We start from the raw sequence: 15103 nt of genomic DNA, 5'->3' as shown, positions 1-15103 counted from the left end.
AGCAAAACTTCGTCTCAAAAAAAAAAAAAAAAAAAAAAAAAAAAAAATGTTTGAAATTGAGTATCACTTATTATAAATTGCAACCATAGGCTTTGAAAGAAGAACTCTGATGTCTCCAGCAAAAAAGAAACTGCAAGACCCTATTTTGGTACAGAATTTAAACCTCTTAGAAATATCCTTGTTTCACTATTTACCCCAAATGAGATGCTAGGAACGTGCTCAAAGTCTGCGAATGGAGGGGGTGTTATTAATACTGGGGAAATGTGACAACCTTTCCAAAGTTTCATATGTGGATGTGGAACATGGGGAAGGTGCACACAGAACCTGGACTAGTGCAATGGCCCCAGATCAAGAGGAATTACCCGAACCTCCTACCTTGTAAATTCTTTCCGGATAGCTTGATTGAGGGAGTATTCATCTTGGGAAAATCTGGCATATATTATACACAAAAGCAGAAGCAGCATGAGGACGTCCATTGAAGTGTCTCTGTAAGAAGTTTTTAAGTTAGCATCCATACAGACCCTGTATGCAGGTACCTAAGTGTTTCAATTTGCTATCTATCTATCTATCTATCTATCTATCTATCTATCTATCTATGATTTTTTTTTGAGATGGAGTCTCCCTCTGTCACCCAGGCTGGAGTGCAGTAGTGCGATCTCGGCTCACTGCAACCTCCACCTCCCGGGTTCAAGTGATTCTCCTGCCTCAGCCTCCTGAGTAGCTGGGACTACAGGCATGTGCACCACACCCGGCTATTAGAGATGGGGATTTACCATGTTGGCCAGGCTGGTCTCGAACTCCTGACCTCAGGTGATCCATCTGTCTCAGGCTCCCAAAGTGCTGGGATTACAGGCATGAGCCACCGCACCCGTCCAAAAGATTTTAAATGAAACTTGGCTTTTAAATCCCTGGGAGGAAATTTTTGTGTAAGATGTGAGGTGTGTGAGGGGTTTATTTATTTTTTATTTATTTTGCATATCAATATCCAGTTTTCCCAGCACCTTTTATTTTTTATTTAAATTGAGACAACGTCTAGCTCTGTCGCCCAGGCTGGAATGCAGTGGCGTGATCTCAGCTCATTGCAACCTGCCCCTCCCGGGTTCAAGTGATTCCCCTGCCTCAGCCTCCCAAGTAGCTGGGATTACCGGTACCCACCACCACATCTGGCAGTTTTTTGTATTTTTAGTAGAGATGGGGTTTCACCATGTTGACCAGGCTGGTCTCGAACTCCTGACATCGGGTGATCCAACTGCCTTGGTCTCCCAAAAAGCTGGTATTACAGGCGTGAGCCACCGTGCCCAGCCCCCAGCACCATTTGTAAAAGACTATCCTTTATCCATTGGATCATCTTTGCACCTCTGCCAAAAAATCAGTTGAGCATATTTAAGGAAGGCTATTTCTGGGTTCTCTATTCTGTTCCATTGATTTACACGTCTGTCCCCAAACGTTATGCTGCCTTGGTTTCTGCAGCTGTATAGTATGTCTTAGGGTCAGATAGTGTCCGTCCTCTGACTTTGCTCATTGTTTTAAGAATTGTTTAGGCTATTCTAGTTCTGTTGCTTTCCATATACATTTTAGAATCAGTTTGTCAATATCTGTAAAAAACCTTGTGGTATTTTGGGTGGGATTGCATCAAAACTACATATTAAATTAGAAAGAGTCGACACCTGAACATTATTGAGTCCTCCAATCAACACACACAGTCTATCTCTCCATTTATTCAGATCTTCTTGACTTCTTTCATCTGTGTTTTGTGGTTTTCAACATACAGATCCTGCACATGTTTTCTTAGATTTACGTCCATGTATTTCATTTATTTGGTCCTGTTGTAAATGGTATCCCTTTTAAAATTTCAACTGTTTATTGCTGGTATGTAGGAATATAATTTACTTTTTTTATATTGACTTGTGTCTTGCGAACTTGCTAAATTCACTTATTAGTTCGAGAAACCTTTCTTTGTAAATGATCTGGGATTTTCTAGGGTCACCGATTTTTTTTCTTTTTTGAGACAGAGTCTCACTTTGTTGCCGGGCTAGAGTGCAGTGGCTCAATCTCGGCTTACTGCAACTTCTGCCTCCCAGGTTCAAGCAATTCTCCTGCCTCAGCATCCCAGGTAGCTGGGACTACAGGCATGCACCACCATGCCCAGCTAACTTTTCTATTTTTTGGTAAGACGGGGTTTCACCATGTTGGCCAGGATGGTCTCGATCTCTTGACCTCATGATGCACCCGCCTCGGCCTCCCAAAGTGCTGAGATTACAGGCGTGAGCCAGCACGCCCGGCTTGATCTGGGATTTTCTGCTTAGACAATTTATGTCATTTGCCAATAGACGGTTTTATTTCTTCCTTTCAAATCAATGTGTTTTTAATTTTTTTTTCTTTGCCTGTTGCATTGGCTAGGACCTCCAATGTGATGTTCAATAGGTGTGATCAGAGAAGACATTTTTGCCTTGTTCTTTATCTTAAAAAACATTCAATGTCTCTCTATTAAGTATGATATTAGGTGTTGAGTTTTCATAGATACCCTTTATTGTTCAGGGAAACTTTTCTATTCCCACTTCTATTCCTAGTTTGCCAAGAGGTTCTTTTTTTTGTTTTGGATGAATTAATGTTGAATTTTATCAAGTGCTTTTTCTGCCTCTATTGAGATGATCATATTTTTCTTATTTAGTCTGTTAATATCGTGAGTTACATTAATTACTTTCCTCCTCATGTCTCATCCAGTCTATAGGTATCATCTCTATTTTTGCTTCTTTGCAATCTATTTGTTGAGCAAGTGGTTCTTTGTACTATCGAGTTCTCAGAGTCTTGCTTTTCCATGGTAGTATCTAACATACTCTTACTGTAAACTGCAAGTTGGCAAAATCACCTCATCAGATTAAGATTGCACTGTTTTGGGTAGGTTGCCTCGTAGATGACGATATTCACTTTTCCAGTCCATCTTTTGTTTTCAAGAGTTGCTGGTTCTTTAGGCCGGGCGTGGTGGCTCATGTCTGTAATCTCAGCACTTTGGGAGGTTAAGGCGGGTGGATCACTTGAGGTCAACCTGACCTACATGGTGAAACCCTGTCTCTACTAAAAATACAAAAAATTTAGCTAGGCATGGTGGCACACACCTGTAATCCCAGCTATTTGGGAGGCTGAGGCAGGAGAATCACTTGAACCTGGGAAGCAGAGGTTGAGGGAGCTGAGATTGAGTCACTGCACTCCAGCCTGGGCAACAAGAGCAAAACTCCATCACAAAAAAAAAAAAAAAAAAAGGAATATTAAAATTTTGTTACAAATATTTTTTCCTAGTTTGTCACTGTCATTTTATTTTATAAATAGTTTCTTTTGACGTAGGAGCTTTTTTTTCTCTCTTCTTCAAGTTTTACATAATCTAATTTATTTTTATTTTCCCGTTTTGTGTCTGGATTTTAAGTCATAGGGAAGTTTTCCTCAGTGAAATCTTAGAGAAACTTATACTTAAGATTACACCTAAGTGTATTTTGTTGTATTTATTTTATTATTTGCTTTGTTGAATGTGGTCTTGTATTAAATCTCTAACTTTTGCTTGTATATAAATATGATACTGGTTTTTGTCTTTTAATTTTATAGCCTAATACTTTACTAGTTCTGCCTCTTTCCTAAATGCGTTCTCTGGGCCTGTTCTGCTTGGTTTGGATACCTTCCCCAGCAGCACCCCGAGCCACCCACCCCCAGAAGGCTACGTCCTGGCAGAGCTGGGTTTGGTTAGTTCTGAGGAGAAACAGGAGTCCCAGACCACGTGCTAAGCGCACATATGGATGGGATTAAATCCAATCGTTTGTATGAATCCATGCTGGAAGCATGAAGCTGGCCCAGCAGTTCCAGACCTCCAGACCTTGCACTCACCCATGAACTTGAGTGTGCAAACTCCTCCCAGATGTGCCCACCACACTCCCAATGAACAGCACTTGCAGGAGCTTGGGGTTCTTCTATTCTCAAATACTTCAGGTACCCCATCCTTCCCTCTACCATGTTCTGTAGCTGCTGAGCTACAGGGTGCATGCACTTTATGGTTGGTCCCCCTCTGGGTGCCTTTGGCGGTGTGGGGGGTGGGGAGCAACTCATGAAATTTGGTGTGCGTGTTTTCTATGGGTTTTGTTTTTGCTATCTTGCTCTATTTTTCTGAGGGTGTTTGATAAGATTAAAAAACTTGGCCACCACTGCTCCATCTTCCTGGAATTCCTCTCCCACTCTCCTTTAAATGTGACATCCTAATACAGCCACAGCTTTTCTCCTGGGAAGAGGAATGTGAAAATATTTAAGGGGAAGCTAATGGGGTGCCACATTGTGTGAAGGGATTATTTTTTAAGGAAAGTGGTTGGAGGTGCTTCGATGACACGCCATTTTTGAAAAACTATCAGAAATTCCCAGATCCTTGACCAACTACACCAGAAAGATTTTCAGGAGACCAAATTCATGTTCCGAATTTGAAGAGGCATTTTGGCTAGCATTTAGTGAAGGCTCCTTGTGGTGGCTGCCATCCAGTATCACCATGATGGGACATGTTGGAGGTAGAAGTTGGAGAGCTTTGCCACAGCATGATTATTTCTTAAAGTTTGTGTTTTATCTAAAAAAATTCAAAATATGTTATGAACACCATAACATAGCTGTACGTACTGAACGTTAGGTTTTTAGATACCCGTCACTGGGCGAAATCCATGCCCTAAGAGGAAGTGTTGCATTTATCTTACAACTTCCACATCTCTACGCATTCCGGCTGGAGAAGCAGAAGTCCCAGACCACGTGCTAAGCGCATGTACGGGTGGGATTAAATCCAATTGCGTGTGTGAATCCATGCTGGATGCATGAAGCTGAGGCCCAGAGGAGGAGGTTTTCTTAAACAATTTCTCATCACGGGCAAATTGTGGAACTGAATTTTCTGACTTCAATTCTGTTTCCCTGAATTCCTCCCATCTGCTGGGCAGCACAGCTTGTTACATGCTTAAGGACAGCTCTGGGGACAGCAAGGTGGCCCCCACCTCTACTCCCCACTCCTCGAGGTGAACAATCGAAGGGGTGCTCCCTTCGAGAGGGGAGCTGGATCGGAGCAAACCCCTCCCCAAGGAGGCCGCCACCCACCTCAGGGCTGCCCGTGTGCGACTCTCTCTCCTCATTCCCTGTCTGGTGACCCTCAGCTGGGCCTTGGAAGGTGGACGCGCCCAGCGCAGGTGGCGAGCTCGTTGTCGGGCAGCCAAGACCTGTTAGGGACAAAAGCGCTGTGAGCCGCGGGCTGGCGGGTGGAAGGAGAGAGGCCCTTGGTGTTCCTGCCAAGCCAAGGAATGCGTCATTGCTGTGCTGTGCATTCAGCCTGGCATTTGGGAACAAAGAGGTACTTTGTATGGATAACATAGAGCAGGTTGTTGAGGAAGGGGTCAGAGTTGGGGGTTAGGCCCATTTTTTAAAATCTGCTCATGTCCCAGGCAAGCTTTCTTGGCAGGGATTGCAGTTGGGCTATTTATTACAAAGAGCTGCTGTATGGGAGGGTGTGTCTACTACTGTCAAATCACGGCAGCAATCATCTTGGGCACTAGCACAGTATTTTCTCTTAAAGACTTTCAAGGTATGGAAAAATCATTTTAAAGTGTAGTCTTAGCAAGAAATAACCTTTTTTTACTTTTATACTCTTTTTGTGGTCAGGGCATAACAGTAGCCAGATAAATGAACTCATTGTAGGTATTCATTCATTCAACACACATTCACTGGCTCAGGCACTGGGGACACCTGAGGAATCAGAGACAGTCCTTCCTCTTAGAGAGGCTTCTAGGAACTCGACAGCAAGGATACGAACAACACAAAACGAGAAGCTGCGCATGCAGAGCGCTGGGGCTTAAGTTACTCTCTTTGGCTGTTGTGCTGTTCTGAGAAGGGAACGTGTGGCGGAGAGATCTGTGGGAGGCTTCGGTGTGGGGGGCGCCCTGATTCTAAGGTGCTAATGAGCCATGCATAGGTTTGGAGATGCCAGCCTGGCCCTCAGGATCAGGCTGAATTCATTGGAAGGAGCCTCATCCCTGAGGTTGGGATGATAGAAAGAAAATGAACAAACTGGAAGCAGGGCAGGGCATAGCTGCACATGGGGAGAAGAGGAAGGAGAGCCTCTGAAGCAGAAAGGAAAGCTGAGATACAGCAGGTGTGAGGGAACCAAGGGCTAAAGTGCTGCAGGAGGAAGGGGCAAGGTAGGCCAGGTTTGGGTCCCAGGCTCTCCTTTACTGCAGTGTGGCCTGAGTCTAACTGCTTCACCTCATCTTTAAATGGGGTGCAGTGATGCTGCCTACTTCATAAGGAACAAAGGATACGATAAATGTAAATATGGAGTAGATGGAAAACAGCACAATGACTTGGACATAGCCTGTATGCACCACCCACCTTCAGCAGCAGCAGCCTCAGTTTCAGGCAGGCTGAGGGGCTTCAGACAGGTCCTCAGACATGGAACTTATTAGGCTCCTTTGTGAGGAGGAGGGCGGAGATGAGGAGAGGCCCAGACGGGGATCTGAGTGTAAATGAACGGGGAGTGTGCCCTTGGTCATAAGTGACTTGTGGTTATCACAAAGGAATAGAGAACCACATACGCATTTCGTGTGCATTTAGTCAATGAGCCTGCGAATTTCTTTGCCGTGGCTGGTAGACCTTTCTCTTCCTTCATATCACTCACACTAAGAGAATGCTACACATACAATAGGCAAAGCTGAATGAAAGAAGGAAGAAAGGGAGGGAGGAAAGGACAAAGGGATGAAGGAAGAGGCGGAGAAAGGATGGGGAGAGGTCCATTTTCTGTGGGTCCACTGAAGTGCAAATGGCCTAAAACTTCCAAAATCATGGCCAAGAATTAGAGTTCTCATCTGCTTCACTATTTTAAAATATGCTCATTTTCTTGATGCTCTAACTTCTTTAGGATGGGAGTACAAAAAATAAGTCCTATATGTTCATCTGCCGTGTATGCATGCGCAAAGCAGCATAAGAAATCAGGACATCCCACAGGTCTCCAAAGATGCAACTCAATTTGAATTCAAAGCCTACATTCAGATATGCGTGATAGAACATAAAGCAGTTTTCTGAAGCTCGATTTGCACCGCACAGGTAATTTTCTTACTTTTTCAATCTCGCCTGCAGAGTCAGGAATGCTGTCGCTTGAAGAGAGGGGAAGGCAAGTCCAGGGACGTTCTGCCAGTTCAGAGTCCAGGTTCCTGGTTGCCTCGAATAAAGACTCCGTAAAAAAGTGGTTGTCAGCTCTTCTTTTCCAAGCAAAACCCAAGGCCACGAGGCACACCTGGAAGGAAACACATGACAGCGCAGAGAGTCGGCCACCCTGTGTTTGTGTTCAGTCCACACAGAGCTGCCCTCCTGTCCCCTAATCATGAACAGGGCTCCATCTCACAGTTTTTACGATACCAGTAGTCACTGCCTTGGATTCCCAGCCCAGCTTCACCAGGTATGGCCTCGCCCAAGAGACCTGCATTCTCTGAGGCTCAATTTCAAATAAAAAAAAATGTGGGTTAAAGTGGTTCACTCCTCATAGGATTTTCATGATGATTAATGAAGAGGCCCATGTGCCGCTTAACACAGAGCCAGGTTCCTGGTTCTCTCTCACCACAACTTAAATCAGACTATAAAGAAAACACCACCAAAATGAAGCCTGTTTCCCCTTCCCGTCTAGGTCCCCTGCTGGTGGAAGGCACCTTCACCATGGAGGGTGTTTCTTACCATAAGTGGCTGGGTGATGAAAACACAGCAGACCACGGAAAGGGATAGCAGCTGCAGCCACTGCACACACTGCTCCTGGCCAAACCTGCCCCAGGGGAAAGTGTGGTGGTCAGGATCCTCTAGGGGAGCAGGCCACCCAGCAGTCATTGCTACCCAAGCACAGAGACATTGCCTGAGAGGGCCCGTGGCCTCGCTGTGGCAGGAAGCCAGCTATGGGGATGGTGCTGGACATGAGCAGTATCTTCCTACTCATCAGAGGGGAGCCCCTTGCTGCCAAGAGGATATCAACCTCCCTGAAGCTGCCCAGTGGGAAAGAGAAAGGAAAACCCAACATGCAGACAGAACAGAGCGCAGACAGGGGAAGGGGGCAGAAAACGGGTTGGGGTATAACAACAATGACAGCAGTAACAACCGCAAAGCTGGATGCCGGCGGGGCTCTCCGCAGGAGCGGGCATGATGCCAACAGGACTGCTTTCATCTTTCAGCTGCTCCCCCCCAAACCCTAGGATTAAGCTCTCTGACATTCCTATTTTACAGATGAGCAAACTGAGGCACAAGGGAGGTCTAAGTACCTTCCCATCCTCACAGAGTGATTCAACACCTACAGTTGAGAAGATGAAGAGAGATGGGAAGAAAAGGCCTTGGCTTTGTGGCTACCCTTTGTGGTTTATGAAGACGTGGGCCACAGAGCCTCCCTGAATGACCCTGGGGTCTCCGATGGTGAGTCCAAGCTGCCTGCACAGGAGCCAGAGAGGCAGCCTGTGCTGGGTGACAGGATCAGAATCCATGACACATGCATCATAATCCCTGTCTCAAAGGCATATGCTTTTTCACATGATGGGAGACCAGGAACAGCATACTCCAGCCACAGCTCCTGGCTGGGAGCCTGGTCCTCTCAGGAGCTCTGCAGCTGCGTTCCTTCCTTCCTTGGACGGAGGTCCTGCAGCTTCTTGTCTAACATCTGGACTCCATCCAAGCCTGCTTGCCATGGCAGCGCTGGCCAGGCCAAGCCTCTCTTTGAGATCTGCATATTTTATTTACCCCAAACGGTGAGAGGTTAGAAATGAGGGAGAAAATAGCAATTGTGACATCTGGAGCCTGCATCTGATGAGTTCCCAGAAATGCAGGGTTTATTTACAAATGCTAGACTTTCCCTCCGAGGATCTGAGGATGTTTGAAAACTTCTACAGCTCACCTGTAGCCTAGAAATCCTGTCCCCAAACCACAGGCCAGAGAAGTGGTCCCACAGATGGCCCACACTGCAGAGCTCCACCAAGGCAGAGGGGCTCTTGACCACTGGGGCATTAGTCTCGCCAAACTACCGCTGGATGCTGTGGAAGGGTAGAACAGAGACAAGGCAGCTCAAGAGACCTTGGCATCTCCATCCACACGGAGTATGGTGGTGAATGTTAGGTGTCAACTAGACGGGGTCGCAGGTCGCCCAGGCATTTGGTTAAATGTGATTGCTGAGTGTGTTTGGGGTGGGGGGTGTTTCCAGGTGATATTAACATCTGAGTCAGCCAAGTGAGTGAAGCACATGGCCTTTCCAGCTGTAGGCCTCCTCCAATGCCTTGAGGTCCTGAATAGAACTCACAGGCTGAGAACAAGGGAACTCCTGCCTGACTGCTGAGCTGGGACATTGGTGCTCACCTAAGGGTTTAGGGTGGGGGTGGTTGTGGTGAGCAGCAACTCCTGCCTCACTGTACCCTCAGAAAGCTTTTGGGGACCTCCTCTTCTGAACAGACCAATGGGTCTGTTCAGAAGCAGAGGGACCAGTTTCCATTTCAGACCCCAAACAACTAAACAGGCTGACCTGGAACCTGAGGGTCTGCCCTGATTTGGATCAAGTCCCACATGCCGCTAGGGACAGGGCTTGCGACTGGTCCCCTGCAGTCCTCATCCTTCCCTCTCTGCCTTTGATTTCTCCAGGGCCAGGTACAGGACGAGAGGGTTGCCCTATACGGTCTTCATGCCTTCAGATGCAGCCACCTCAGCCCGTTTTCTAGCGACTGCTCTAAGAGGCAGATGCCATGTCAACCTAGGGCAACCAGGCACAACACCTTTCAACAACGAAGGAGCTCTTACTGGGAAGCTGGTATTAGACAAACCGGGGGGCACTGGTTGAATATGAATCAAGGAACGTGAGCTGTGGCTGGGACAGTGGAGTCGTCCTGAGACGCACCTTCACATCCTCATCGGTGGCTGGTCTGCCAGTGTGAGCCTTGCACTTCTGAGCACTCCCTTCCAGCCCAGGCCACGTGTCCAGCTTGTCTGGGAGGGTGGCCGGTCTTTGGGATGAGTTTGCCCTCTGATCCACTGCTGATACTGGTGCCTATACTGAAGGCTCACCTGCCTGAAGCTTGTTCACTCACAGAAAGGATGCTTCTCGTGCCCCACTGTGTGTGAGGTGCTGTGCAGCATGGGCCCAACCAGACGCGGCTGCACGCACAGGCCTTGCCAGCCACTGTGAACAAGCACCTGAATCCAGTACGCAAGGACCTGGACTGAGCTGGAGTCTCAAGAAAACCATCTCCTTATGCACCACGTGGCTCCAGGATCCCAAAGCCACACACCCTTGCCAGGCCAGGCCCACCACAGTCTTCTCTCTGCCAGGATTTGGCTGTCCTCCTGGGATTACAGCAGGATTCAATCTCCCTGCACCCAGCCCTGTTTGTGCTAGGGTAATCCCTGCCTCAACCAGCTCCCTGCTGAGATTCCAGCATAATTGGAAGCTGGGACTATTGTTCATTGTCATTAGCATTAAGAAATGCAAAGCTTCAAATTCCAGAATATTTTCAAAAAGTTACGAGCATATTACTGGCTTTTTAAAACGTATGACCAAACTTACGCTAAGTACTTGCCAGAAAGCACCAAGACTTTGGAGGACAGTTGGATGCCTCCATTTCGGGTGGACCCCTGCCTGGCTTTTAGATGAGACTAGAGGATTCAGTGACATTTGGCTCAACTGTGGCTCTGCTTGTCCCGCCTCTCCCAATGGCTGCAGGTCTGCTGGACTGGCAGGAAGGGGGTTGTGGTTGTAAGCCAGTTACCTTGAGCATGGGTAGGGCAGCAGTGGCTCTTCCCCATCAGAGCAGTCCCACTGTGGTCAGCCCCATGGGCCTCCAGCTCAGGGGCTGGACAGGCTGTGCCATTGTCACTTGCAGCCTTCCTTCGGGTCCTGCCACTCCCAGAGAGAATGGCTGACGCAGGATGCTAGAATGACAAGGTAAGGCCAAGGTTAATGTCTCCACAGACAGGGCCTCACATGTGACGCTCAACAGTGGTATGGCTTGCCGCCTTCTCAAAGGACGGGCCTGGCAGGGGCAAGGTGTGGTGCTCAGGCCTCCAGAGAATTCTGAGGGGGGAGGCACAGGCAGCCCTGGAGCCAGCTCCTTCATACTCTGCGGAGGATGGCAGGTGCCCCTGGGGAAATGTTGGTGGCCTAACAGCAGCTCCATGCAGTCAGGGTGATTGCATCTGGCTCTCCGGAAGGCATGACCCTGCCACTGAGAGGAATTCAGCCAAGAGCAATGGGTTGGGCAAAGCCTCTGAGGGGGGAGGGTGCAGAGCCCCAGCATGGTGTTCAGGACACGGAGAGGGGCACACTGTGTTTCGAGCAGCGAACCGAGAATGCTACCCTCAGGAACAGGAACGGTGGAGCTGCTGCCTCCTAAGGGGAGTTAGGGACTGGCAAACAAGGCATCGCATGTGCCCTCACATGTCCCATGGAGCAGAATCCCACGTAAGCAAAGGGGCAATCACACACATCCAAAAAGGTCTATAGCAATGGGGTGCTGCAGCTGCACCATTAGAAACTGCCCTTCAACTGCCCTATGTCACGGGCCTCTTTGAGACCTGGAACGGAGCTCCCAGCACGGGGGCAGCTTCTCTGAGCCCCCTCCTCCCAAGGAGGTGGAGAAGCTCACTGAACAATCACCCTGAGCCTTGCTGCCAGTGTCTCTCCCCCAGTCCTGCTGGTATTTACTGAGTAGACACACGGAGCTTTCCAAATTCTGCTGGGCTGCTCCTCCTTCCTGCTTTAGGCCTCTGCTGGGACCCCTTCTCTCTAACCCACCTGGACAGCCAGCCTACTGTGGCATGTGTCCTGGAAAACGGACCTCCTTGTAGGGAGGATAGCACCCAGCCAGCACAGCAGGTCTTGCATCGACCTTTTCCTGTGTCCATCTCACCTTGGGCCTGACCCATCCATGGCCAGGCCACAGCCAAGGGAGGATACCAGAGAAATCTAATTGTCAGCATTTCATGCTAGAGGATTAGCTGCTGCACATAATGACTGATTTACCTTGCAGGGTTCCTGTGCATCTGATATCCTTCTGCAGGAATTAGAACCTGATTTAAAAAAAAGTCAAATATATGATGCTTTGGGATCATACATTTAAACAGGGATACACTTAAGGATTAGCAGGGATATTACTTTCTTTAACAAATACTCTTCCTTCCTGACTCAGCCAGGATGAGCCTTTCTGAGAGGACAAGGCTAGAATGAGGACTTTCTGTTGATGCTTCAGTCCTGGTATTGGCTTGGGCAACTCTCACACCCACTAGAGGTTGTCCTAAGGAAACATGGCAGCTTAAGAAAAATGCTCAATTAATAAAATAAATGGCACTATCAACGGGAAAATACATTCACTATCCATCTGGCAAAGACCTACTTTACTTAGGAGGTGAAAAACATTTATACATCACTCTGAAAAAAAAGGATTTTACAAGGTTCATATAAATGTGGGCACATAAAATGTACAGATCAGAGAAAATAAAATGACTTTTAAACACATGAAATGATGCTCAATGTTACTCATGATAAACACAGTGGAAACTGAAAGCAGAAGATACAATTTCTACTTAGTAGATTGGTGCAAAAGGCTCGGCCCCATGGAGAGTTTCTGAGAGTTTTAATGCACATTTACCCTGGGGTGCCTTGGTCTGTGCTCCTCCTCTAAGGGGGCTGTGTGGCTCCTTTCGGACAGGCCCTGGGGCTTCCTGCAGAAGGAAAGAGGTGGTTCGCCAAGGGTATTCTCCAGCAATGAAGCGACTGCTCAGGAGAAAAGGGCCATGAGGCCAAGCGCAGGTACCTTGCTGAGCCTGAAGAGCAGGGACAAGAGCTGGGCCCCTGGAGAAGCCAGGAGGGTACACAGGAGACCCACCCTGAAGGATTCGAGGGAGGGGCTGACATCCAGCTGGGGCTGCAACAAACCAACAGCAGCCATTACATCAACCCAATACAAGTCCGACTTAACACAGTCATTGTGTAATTACAAATATACGTAATGTGAATACACACATTATATTTAATAAAAGTGCTCTCTTCATGAATCATGAATTTTAAGTTACAATTCTATCTATCTGTCTATCTATCTATCTATCTATCTAAGATGGAGTTTTGCTCTGTCGCCCAGCCTGGAGTGCAGTGGCGTGATCTTGGATCACTGCAACTTCTGCCTCCTGGGTTCAAGCAGTTCTCCCAGCTCAGCCTCCCGAGTAGCTGAGATTACAGGTGTGTACCACCACATCCAGCTAATTTTTGTATTTTTAGTAGAAACAGGGTTTCACCATGTTGGCCAGCCTGCTCTCGAACTCCTGACTTCAGGTGATTGGCCTGCCTTGGCCCCACAAACTGCTGGGGTTATAGGCATGAACCACTGCGCCTGGCCACAATTCAATTTAAATAATATCTGGTGTTCAATATTGTTTTAAGAAAAAAACAGAACTATATATAGACTTGATATGATGGATACAAGCAGAAGGAATCCAACAAAGGCCCTTCTACTCCAGGAATGAAAAAAGAAATAATTTTGTTTCTTCTTACAGAAATCCTTTTGGATTAACAAATGCTTGCTGAGCACCCACTCTCTACCAGGAACGTGCTCCGTGGATTGAATCATGGCTACAATCCGGCAAGGCATCAACACCCACAAGGTACCAATGAATAGACCAACATCAGACAACATCAGACGACCTTTTTTGAAGTCGACCTCAAAAAACAGGCCAACCAAAGATTTCCTCACCACAGTCCCTGGTCCATTTCCAGGCAGACAGAGCTGTTCTCTTCCTGCTACTTGATGGTATTTCTTTATCCTCTTTTTACAAATTCTATGTACTGTTATGTTTTTAATCTCACCAATCCATAATTGCTATTGGATCTCTCTGATACCTGGTGTCCTAAAGGAGCCAGCATGCCCGGCTGTCCCATGGATGGATCGCTGACCCCCACGTCAGAAACGGACCTTGTCACCACATTCTCCAGCTGCACCATGACCCAGCGGTGAACCCAGCGGACTGGGTGCATGAATGGCCATGATGCAGTGGTAAACAAGTCAGTTTTCCCTCAGCCCACATCCTGTTGTGTTGTTTTTCCCTCAGGAAAGGCAAGCTCTCCCTTTTAACTGCTGGCACTGATTTGGAACTAATTTTCTACATCTCATGAGGAACAATCAGACCAGAGCTGCCAGTGCAGGCTGGCACCCTGAAGAGAAATATGGCCATCAGAATGGTTCTGCGTTCTTTTGGCCAGAGGATTTGTCTAAAATCTAAATGAATTACCAACTTAAAAAAAAATTCAAGAGCGTTCTCATAAGACAGCCGGCTGCCAGCCTCTCTGGAAAAGTTCCGCTGCTGGCCTTGGGGCATGAGCTCCCGCACAGCAGCTGTCCACTGAGCCGGCGGACTCAGGGCTGTGCAGGTCCCACCCAGTGCTCACACCTGGCAGAGCCCTCCTGCTCCTTCCCTGGCCTCCAGGCGGCCAGGCTCGCTTCCCCTGGTTTAAACTTTTCTCGGAGACTGTGAGCTTTGTTCACTTCTTAGGCAAAAAGGGGCCACAGTGTAGTCTGGGATCTGGAAGCTGCTAGAAGGAAAAGCGATGGCTCTCACCTGCTCTTGCCCTCCAGCAGTGACCAGGGCAGTGAGACAGGCATAGACGCACAGCAGGGAGAAGGACACGGTGAGGCGCGGCGTGTGCAGGTAGCGGCTGGAGGAGGGCCTGCTGTACACCGACAGCCAGATGTGGAAATCCTCCAGGTACTCTGTGAACTTGCAGTGGAAAAGCTGAAACAGAAAGCAGGGGAAGTGTTCCCTGGCATGGGGCATTCCTGTCAACACAGCAAGTCCTGACTGTTAAGCAGTGATCTGAGCAGAGACCACAAGCTTTCTGGCATTTCCATCCCAGCTGCTTAGCTGGGTACCAGGTGGGTTGTGGTGCAGGTGGACAACACTGCCCTCTACATGCCATCTGGCTCTGCTATCCCAGCTGGCTATCTGGGTACTAGTTGGGCTGTGGGTGCAGGTGGACGACACCTCACTCCAGGCCTCTTGAAGCTGCTCCGCCTTCTGCGTCTTTGGCAGCCCCCTTGTTCCAGCTACC

The 15103-nt window shown here is 47.9% G+C and overlaps 1 protein-coding gene across 1 annotated transcript in view; it reads right to left on the bottom strand.

Annotated features, from left to right (window-relative positions):
- The window catches only part of PKD1L1 (polycystin 1 like 1, transient receptor potential channel interacting), a 183103-nt gene that overhangs the window by 48136 nt on the left and 119864 nt on the right, over positions 1 to 15103 (bottom strand). The window contains 10 exon segments of the mRNA XM_032244258.1: positions 376 to 486; positions 5107 to 5225; positions 7115 to 7291; positions 7726 to 7810; positions 8921 to 9056; positions 10776 to 10938; positions 12029 to 12075; positions 12654 to 12726; positions 12819 to 12929; positions 14614 to 14787. Coding sequence (XP_032100149.1) covers positions 376 to 486; positions 5107 to 5225; positions 7115 to 7291; positions 7726 to 7810; positions 8921 to 9056; positions 10776 to 10938; positions 12029 to 12075; positions 12654 to 12726; positions 12819 to 12929; positions 14614 to 14787 — 1196 coding nt within the window.

This window comes from Sapajus apella, unplaced genomic scaffold (genome assembly GCF_009761245.1).
Source record: "Sapajus apella isolate SASKATOON/1434 unplaced genomic scaffold, GSC_monkey_1.0 scaffold54, whole genome shotgun sequence".
NCBI classification, from domain to species: Eukaryota; Metazoa; Chordata; class Mammalia; order Primates; family Cebidae; genus Sapajus; species Sapajus apella.
This window is presented reverse-complemented; position numbering and strand designations above follow the sequence as displayed.